The sequence below is a fragment of the Quercus robur genome, chromosome 7 (genome assembly GCF_932294415.1).
Source record: "Quercus robur chromosome 7, dhQueRobu3.1, whole genome shotgun sequence".
Classification (NCBI taxonomy): domain Eukaryota; kingdom Viridiplantae; phylum Streptophyta; class Magnoliopsida; order Fagales; family Fagaceae; genus Quercus; species Quercus robur.
Window position 1 is genome coordinate 6,626,045 of NC_065540.1, and position 9,253 is coordinate 6,635,297.

Here is a 9,253-nt window from a genome sequence, read left to right on the forward strand (position 1 = left end):
GTTGGATTGGTTGGTTGTCAGATATTGCCCAAGCCCTGCTCTCCTGCTAGCCGTTTTCTTTAACTTCTCTCCCAAAGATGCCCCATCCATCATCATACTCATACATTACATTATCACTTACACACACCTTTCCTCTCTCTCTCTCTCTCTCTCCCCCACCTTATATACATTTCTTTCCCTGTACTTTTTTAGAGAGAGAGAGAGAGAGAGAGAAAGAAATACACACAGAAAAGCACTAATCATCAGACAGATAGAGAGAGCGATAGAATCAATGGGATCGTCTTCAGGTCAGAGCAGTAACTACGATCTCTCTTTCAAGATCTTATTGATCGGAGATTCTGCCGTTGGCAAAAGTAGTCTTCTTGTCAGCTTCATCTCCAACTCTGTCGAAGATCTTTCTCCCACCATTGGTACCTTCTTCTTCTTCTTCTTCTTTTTCAGCCAACTTTAATTCAGTTTCTAAATAAAAGTAAAAGTTCATCTTCATGTTCAACTTTAAGTTTTTGCCCAGTATAGTTCTCCACTTTTGTCCGGTCTTCAATGATTGGAAATGTCAAATTTTTCGTAAAGCTGACGTCTTTTTTTTTTTTTTTTTTTACTTACGGTTTCTGAGGAACCAAACAGAGTCCAACACTGTTGGATCTATGACTAGATTCTTATGTTTGAGTAATGGAAAAAATATCATTGGGAGTTCCGGTATATGTATATGCAATATGGGTCACTAGAGTGTCTACCTTAGTCGCCCCACATTTGAATATTTTGAGACTCAACTGGCACCGAGTTCATAAAATTTCTTGAATTTGTGGATTTCAATTTTGGAATCCTTTAAAAAAAAAAGTTTTTATGTGTTTCTATAACACGATTATGGGGGTGGGGGATTTGAATCCTGGATGTCTTGTGCCAATCAGTTGAGATACAAATAAGTTATAACAAGATACTGTACATAATAAATACTATAAACCACTTATCATTAATTTTGATCAATCAATGCAAGTATTTCAATCACTTTGATGTGTTAAGTAGCTCATGTTATACATATATAAAATTTCTAATCATGTGTAGGTGTGGATTTTAAAATCAAGCTGCTCACAGTCGGTGGGAAGAAGTTGAAGCTCACAATTTGGGACACTGGTAAGCTGTGGCAATGGTCCATTTTTTCACTTTTCAATGCTTCCAACTTGAAATATAGATCCTATCTGTCTATATGTAAAGAACCCTGAAAGCTTAACTACACTATCAAAAGATTTTCAACTTTCCTTAGTTTTTTTCCCTTACTTTTTTGTACATTTGCTACTACATCACCATGTTTTTGGGGATCTTAAGTTGCAGGAGAAGAATTCATCAAATAAGAAACCAAAATCAAGAAAATTTCTTCGTTGAACTAAGTTCACCAAGGACCGGTTCTCTCCATTTGATATGACTCCTTTATTGGAGAAGTGTATCATTCATTCTAAATCTGGAGTGTTATTATCTGTACTTTTGATACAAAAGTCTTCTATTCCCCATTTTTCCATGTTAAAATTTAGAACATGTCGTTGATGCATTCAGTGGAACTGGTAGCCTTGTAAAGTTTCATTAAATATTTTCTAGCAGCAGTTTTTTGAGTTCTGAAGCTCGTTAACAAAGATCAATATACAGTAACAAGTTGAGTAACCTTTATTTTCAGCTTGCTCTTCACGCTTCTCTGTGCAATTTTCATTTGTATTATATCATTAAAAGGCGAATGTATGAATTGTGCACCGATTCTAGGTTTCTTGGATAAAATATATCATATGCTCTTTTATCATTTCATCTTGTGTCTGTAACTTATATCACAAACTATCTGCTGAGAAATTGTTTCACTATGTAAATGAATTATGATTGACTTTGCAAAATGTAATGTCTTTTGCAGCTGGACAGGAGAGGTTCAGAACATTAACTAGCTCTTATTACAGAGGTGCCCAAGGGATTATTCTAGGTACATGCTACCAACAATATATATTTATGTCATTCTTCAAAGCATGTATAGAAATATCTAGTTTCTTAATTATGGAAGATGTTGTTTTGGTTTCAACTTGTAATTACTCAGTGTTTTGGTACCCTTGCTACGTTTTCCTCTCTTCTTCTTCTTCTTATATTTTTTAATGATGGAGAAATCTCTTCAAGGTAAGTCCCTTTGGACCGACCTACCCCTGTTGAGTAAACCTTGGATGCACGGTCCTGGCCACAAGAACCGTGCATTGGCTAATCCTGGACTTGATCCCAGGACTTTGATGGAGCACACCCCAAGCCCTACCAATCAAGCTAACTCCGTGCAAGCACTTACTACCTATTCCTCTTATTTGTGCTGTTATGGTTTATATTAAAATAAAAATAAAAGGGATCATGTCAGGTTGACTATGAAGATGAAGGATGCCTGCTAGTATGGTATACATTCATCTTGTCTGTAAGTACACAGTACACCTCACTCATCATTGCACTATCTAGGGTTAACTTGCTAGTGGAGTTTTTTTTTTTCCCTGGGAAAAGCAGGGCATACATTTTATAGAAAAGTGATTAACATTTCTTTAATAATATTGGTTTTCAAATCTATATTTTATAGCTGTCATTCTCCAATCTGTTTGATTCATTAAACTACTGCCTTACAACTCCACAGATATCATTGATCTTTTTCACATCTATTATCTAAGTTTGACTGATGCCAAAGATCCATATAACAACTAAAAGAATCACCAAAACAACATAATTTGCAACTTTTTTTCAAAATCCTATTTTCTATTGCACCAGTCAGGGAACAAAAGCTTTGTTTGTCTTTTTGTAGTTGTAAAAAGAATCTTTAGGTAGGTGACTGGAAGAATTGGAAGATGGGATTTTTAAGATTGATGCTAGATACTACAAATTTTGCTTCATAACCCTTACAAAATGACATGTCATTAATCACAGAAAAGTGATGCAAACGTTCATTTACTAAATTGTTTAAGTGGCACCAATCATATTATTGCTACATCATTTTGTGAGCTTTTTGTAGTAGCTATAGCATTTTCCAATTTTTAAGGATTGGCAGGAAATTTAGTACACAATATGTTGTAAGAAAGAGGAGTTTCTAATGAAATGATCTGGCCATGCTCAAACAAAGACAAATGCTGTAGCTTTCAGAATATTAGATCATAAGTATAAAGGGAAGCAGAATTCTGAAAAGGATAATGTCAGAATTTGTTGGAAGATAAACAATTGTCATATTATACTAGAGTTGTGGCTTTTATAAAGTTAATATAGCTGGCAAGAATTTGGTTAGTTCTGTTGGTGACCATTGATGATATTATGCCTGTAAATAGAGAGATGAGAGGCAGGTATATAACATGACATTGTTATAAGCGCTTGTTTGTTCATAATGGCTTTTTGCTTCTATATGTGCTAGTGAACAACATTAAACAATGCATTGGCTTTATTATTGGATAAACTACCTTTTTAGTCTTAATCTAAGTGGTGTAGGCAAGCTTTGAAAAGATCCCCCTCCTCCTTTCTTGTCTTTTGCACAACTGCCTTGTTTGTGACCTTATCATACTTTAAATATTCTTATTTAAGACAAACTTTTCTAGCATATGCGTCATGGAGGCCTTGAGAAACATTTTCCTTAATTTTCCACTCAAATTTCATCTATGGCACAAATACATAGGCCTTTGCGCATAGGTCACTTGCTTGAAACTAACATGGCTAATTGGTAATATAAATAGTGGATTCAATTATAACTTTAATAGGCTAAATTTGCTGTTGAATTGTTGACTTTGTTCATCACCTTTTTTAATGCTATGTTCCCATGGTTTTGGTTAACAGTTATTACCAATTTCTTTTCTTCTGTTTTAGTTTATGATGTTACTCGGAGGGAGACCTTTACAAACTTATCTGAAGTATGGGCTAAAGAAGTAGAACTCTACTCGAATAATCAGCACTGTGTCAAGATGCTTGTTGGAAATAAAGTTGATATTGTAAGTTTTATATTCTCCATGTCTTTTACATTTTGCTATAAGTTGACAAAAACTTAGCTTCATGCTCTTTCTAAATTTCTGTAAGCAAATCTGTGAGAAAATAAATGGAACAAAAAGTCTGACGCATTTGACTGGCATGATTTGCTTTTTTTGAGACAGCCTGTCAAAGAAGATTAAACTTTTGGGACAGTCTGTACTTTAACATGGTATCAGAGTAGGTGGTTTTGAGTTTGATCCCTGTCTCCTCCACTCTATTTTAAATTTAAAATCCCATTTGTTGGGCCTCACCTATTAAAATAGAGTTTGAGCCCACACGTGAGGGGGGGGGGGGGGGAGGTGGCGTTACAAGCATGTGGTTCAATGATTAATTTGCCATATCCCAATATTTTAAACTTTTGGGACAATTTGTAATTTAATAGTCATATTCTTTCCATGTTTTCTCCAAATGCTTGGTACTTGTAAGAAAGCAAAATTTTGCTAGCAAAGTGTAGAGCTGATTAGTTGCTACATTGTATTGAAAATCTAAGTTTATAGTTGTAATGCTTTCATTTAATACATTCAAATAAGTCACTGAGTGGTATATATTTGTTCTCAACCTCTATCGTTGAGATAACATTGTCTATAATGCACCGAGTTAATTGCTAATGAGTTGAGACTGCCTTGTAATTCCTAGTTATTCCATGTACAATTAGCATGCTAGAGAGCAAAGCCAATATGATGGTTCACATTGCATTGTGTGTACACTTTAACTGCCTAAAAATGAATTGTCATATTAACATTCTATGCTTATCATGTCTAAATCAAAGGCTAGAGTGAGCTTCAATTCTTAGCGTACTGTAAAAGTATGCGGTAAGTTGCAGGTTTTATCTATAAGAGAGTGAGCATGCATATTGATTTAGTGCTATGTTTCCTTTCACTCATTTTTCCTTCTGGCTCCTTTTTCCTTTTGGTAGAAGTTGTAGCTTCATCATTTACCTATATGACTTGTTTCTTAACAGTCTAATTTTTTTTTCCAAAATAAAATTCCTAATGATTACCAAATATGTTGTCATTCTTATTGAAAAGAAGAATTGATGATATGTCATAAACTAAATTTTCTGGTAGAAAGCTCTCGATCTATTACTTCAGTTATAACATTTAATTTATGTGTGATTCCAGGATTCTGAAAGGGTTGTAAGTAGAGAGGAGGGAACTGCACTAGCTAAAGAGCTTGGATGTTTGTTTCTTGAATGTAGTGCTAAAACTAGGGAAAATGTGGAGCAATGCTTTGAAGAACTTGCATTAAAGGTAATACTCATGCCATTAAAGGCAGTCAGTTTATCAATATAATCACTATATTTATTTTATTGTGAAGTGTATGGTGGGTTTTATGTTAGATCTATTTCAAGCTATGATGAGAGAGAGAGAGAGCTATGGTTGTAATGCTACCAGCCAACAAACAATAGCCCCAACCCTCTTTATATATTTTTAAAAGAAAAGCTATAGTAGTTTGACTTGGTAGCCTTTAGTTGGAATGGCATATTCCCCCTTACTATGAGGGGAAGGGTCAGGCGGAGAAAGGGGGTTTATCTGATGATAGGAACAAAGAAAGGTTTATCCAAGAAAAACTATGTTTGTTTGTGAAACAGAAAACAAAATATGATTCTCATTATCGCGTAGCATCGATGTTTTGGATTTGAATTATTTAGTTGACTGGTTAGCAAACATACATTGACCACAGTATGATTTTCATGCAACTAGAATGAGTGAAAAGCTGTAATTATTTACCTTTGTAGTTCATTTAGTGTTCTCACTTTTAATGAGTTTGAGATTATATTACCTTATTTTTTTTTGACTAAACGTTTGAGATTATATTACAGATAATGGAGGTTCCTAGTCTCTTGGAAGAAGGATCTAGTCTAGTGAAGAGAAACATTTTAAAACAGAAACCGGAATACCAAGCACCTCCAAATGGTGGTTGTTGCTCTTAAAAAAAAAGATTCAGATATCAAGAACAGATCATCATGTACATGTTAATTTCTGTTCTAGTGTCTTACACTTGTTCTTGTCATTGAATTGAGTAATTACATGTACCTTTGAGAATGGAATATTGGCACTCAGATAACATATATTACCTTGTGTAAATTGTTTGCCTTTGTTTTTTTCCCCCTTTTTTTAATTAAAAAAAAATCCCAATGTTATGAAAACAAAATTGCTTGTATTTTGTTGGTTTTAACACAATTTTTCATGCTAGGCAAGCGAATGAGTAGATAATAGAATTTTCTACTTGGAGCTTTCTTTTTTCTTTTGCTGAATTCTACTTGGTGGTTAAATTATAGTGAGTTTTACTCTCCAATGTAGCTAACAATGTTTTTATTAGTATTTATTTTCCGTGTTCCTTAGTCGAATAAGTCACTAGCTAGACGCGCCATACACTTGTGTTGCCCAAGAATCATTAATCAATACTAACCTTGACCATCCAACATGCCTGGGAACTAGTGAATAATTGTGATGTTATATGCATATGGAAAACGCAACTCGAATGCTTTAGTAAACACTTGATGTTAAAAATGATCAAAGACTAGAGAAGGGTTGGGATCCTGGGTTAAAAGGAGTATGGAATTCATGGTAGGTATGAAGCAGGAGAATCAAGGTGTGCTTGTAAGAAAAGGCAATTTAAGACAATGAACAAGAAGAAACTTTTTGGATTTCTACCTATAAGTGACCATGCGATTGTTCTTACGTTCAATTGAATTCAACAATTCATTATAGATTTTTATTACAAAGATTTGGTTTTGTTTCTTGACGATGATATTATTCAAAAGTAGCCATTCTAATAATTATATGGAAAAAAAAAAAAAAAGGAATGAAAAAGATTATTATTAGTTTATTACTTTTGTTTTTGTACTGGATAAAAATTCTACTCAGCCTTTACCCTTTACACCCATAAGCACTTATACTTATTGAGTGACTATCGCACCAAAAGTGGTATTAGTTTATTACTATATATTAGCAGAAACCTAATCCTCATCTATCAATTTCCTCCTCTTAAGTAGCCGTAAAATCCCAAACCAATGTAATTATTCAATCCCAATTCCCAAATACAACGTCTATGACTCTATAACAACTGCTCTAAGACACTGCTTAAAACTCCCACTATTCCAACATTCCTATCACTAAAACACTTACCACAACAACCTTATAATGCAATAGATTACTGTCTTTAAAAAAATAAAATAATCCATCAAAAAATACCCTTTATGACTTTCGGTCCAACACTCCTATTACCATTTACCAATACCCTTCTTGTCAAAGTTTACTTATAACCCAACAAATTTCGATCTAAGAAACCAAAAATTACGTATTCGTTGTCAGCGATCTGATCCTTCACAGAGATTTTTTTTTTTTTTTTTTTTTTTTTTTTTTGAAACTCTCCACATAGAATCAGAAGGTAGTAGTCAAGGTACACATAATTAAAATTTCTGATTCGTATGTTATATTATTTTCCAAAGACAGGTTAATCTTCATTGTTTATTTATGCATCCAAAAAATTGGTTTAGACTTAAGAATAATGATTATCTATTGTAAATTTCGTGTTTATTTTTCTTTTTATAATTTTGACTATCGATCTGTTGTTTGCATAATTAGTTTCGCTTGTTTATGAGCTTCCTCCTAGATTTTTAATTTTACAATACTTTTTTTTAGAAGGATGCAATACTTATTAAGATTCTAATAAATAATAATCATTGAATTAAACCGTTGGTGATGTTGTTTTAGAGGCAAAAGCCTTTAGGCAAATCAAATTAAAATAAAATTGATGCTATTGCTATTGCTACCTTGATGTTATAATGGATTCTGTTATATCATCCCTTGGATTATGTCTTTCTGTTTCACCATTTTTTTACGAATTTGTACTTAAAATCAATGTTTTATGAATTGATTGCCTGAAATATTGTTCCTTCCGAAGGCAGTAAAGTAAGTTTGCTTGATTGAAAGTATTTTAAACTGGGAATGCAGCATATAATTAGACTCAAAATTTGCTTATGTTCGCTTCATTAGGTTTCCTAGAAGCCAAACTCTAAATTAGGTATATATATATAACACTAGATTAGGTATAAAAAGATTACCGTATTAGCATGTTAAAGATCATTAGTTAAAAGATTGTTTTACAATAATATTGGCATCTTCACAAATAATTCTCTTTTTTTTTTTTTTCTTTTTTTTTCAATTAAGGTTGAATAGTTGGTATTTCTCACTTTTTTTTTTTTTTTTTGAAAAGTTGGAATAAGAAAAAGTTAAAAAAATTAGTGCGGCATGACTTGTTATTATAAGAAATAAAGCTTGCAATAAATATATCAATCATCAGTGTTTGCGAGAATATATCCAGTGAATTTTGAGTTTTTTTGAGAAACAGTGAATTTTGAGTTGATTTTATAGTTTGCCATGTAATGAGATGATTGGTATAATAATAACACATTGATTCACAAAACTTAGGTATAGTACTTAGGTATTATTCTTTAAGTTCATTTTTTAAAATTCTACCATGTGACTTTTTTCTTATGGAATGAAAGTATATTTTTTGGTTAAGTAACCATATGATAGAATTTTAAGAATGATATCTAAAGAATACTAAGATACTGTATATAAGCTTTGTCTCACGTTTTTTTTTTTTTTTTTTTTTTTTGGGTGGGGGGTCTCACTTTTTTTTTTTTTTTTTTTTTTTGGGTGGGGGTAGGGGGGAGTTTTGTCCCACGTTGATTATATCTATGTGTTAAACTCACCCATATACCTCTTTTTTCTCAAGCAAACGATCAAAAGTCAAAATGACCGAACTCATGAATGTCTAACATGGATAGAGAAAAGGTGATTTTTTAAAGGCTTAAAAATACCATACATACTCAAAAGAGTCTAACTCTTAAATGTGTAGCTCAAGACTTTATCCTCACACACGTCATTTTTTTCTCAACCAGTGAACTTTACCTGCTAGCATATAGAGAAATATTATATAAAATCTCACTCACTCCACTGAACCATACTATTATATTCAAAAAAAGAATTTTAAATTTCCTTATCCAAACTTTATTATTATTATTATTGAGTTAGAATAAGAAATACAGTATATTGGATCTTCAACTGTTTAAGAAGAATTGCTACACTATTTGGTATTCATGAGGTAACAATAAATTTATGGTTAATTCTACTGTACGAACTTTCTTTGTATTTTAGTGAATTTGTTTACAAAGTGTTAATGCTCGTGCAATTGCGAAGGTTTCTCTCCAAACTAATTTAGAGAAAAATCTTTCAAATTT

The 9,253-nt window shown here is 32.6% G+C and overlaps 1 protein-coding gene across 1 annotated transcript; it reads left to right on the forward strand.

The window, feature by feature from the left end:
* Positions 1-6,089, forward strand: LOC126691946 (ras-related protein RABC2a). The gene is made up of 6 exons (XM_050387278.1): positions 1-410; positions 1,063-1,131; positions 1,892-1,957; positions 3,844-3,965; positions 5,124-5,252; positions 5,825-6,089. The coding sequence occupies exons 1-6, from the start codon at positions 272-274 to the stop codon at positions 5,933-5,935; spliced, it is 636 nt and encodes a 211-aa protein (XP_050243235.1). The 5' UTR covers positions 1-271; the 3' UTR covers positions 5,936-6,089.
* Positions 6,090-9,253: the final 3,164 nt, after the last annotated feature.

Excerpts from the sequence above, each read along its gene's own strand:
- LOC126691946 (XM_050387278.1), top strand. The coding sequence starts at position 272 with ATGGGATCGTCTTCAGGTCAGAGCAGTAACTACGATCTCTCTTTCAAG. Across the intron at positions 411-1,062 it reads AGATCTTTCTCCCACCATTG|GTGTGGATTTTAAAATCAAG; the intron begins GTACCTTCTTCT and ends AATCATGTGTAG. Across the intron at positions 1,958-3,843 it reads TGCCCAAGGGATTATTCTAG|TTTATGATGTTACTCGGAGG; the intron begins GTACATGCTACC and ends CTTCTGTTTTAG.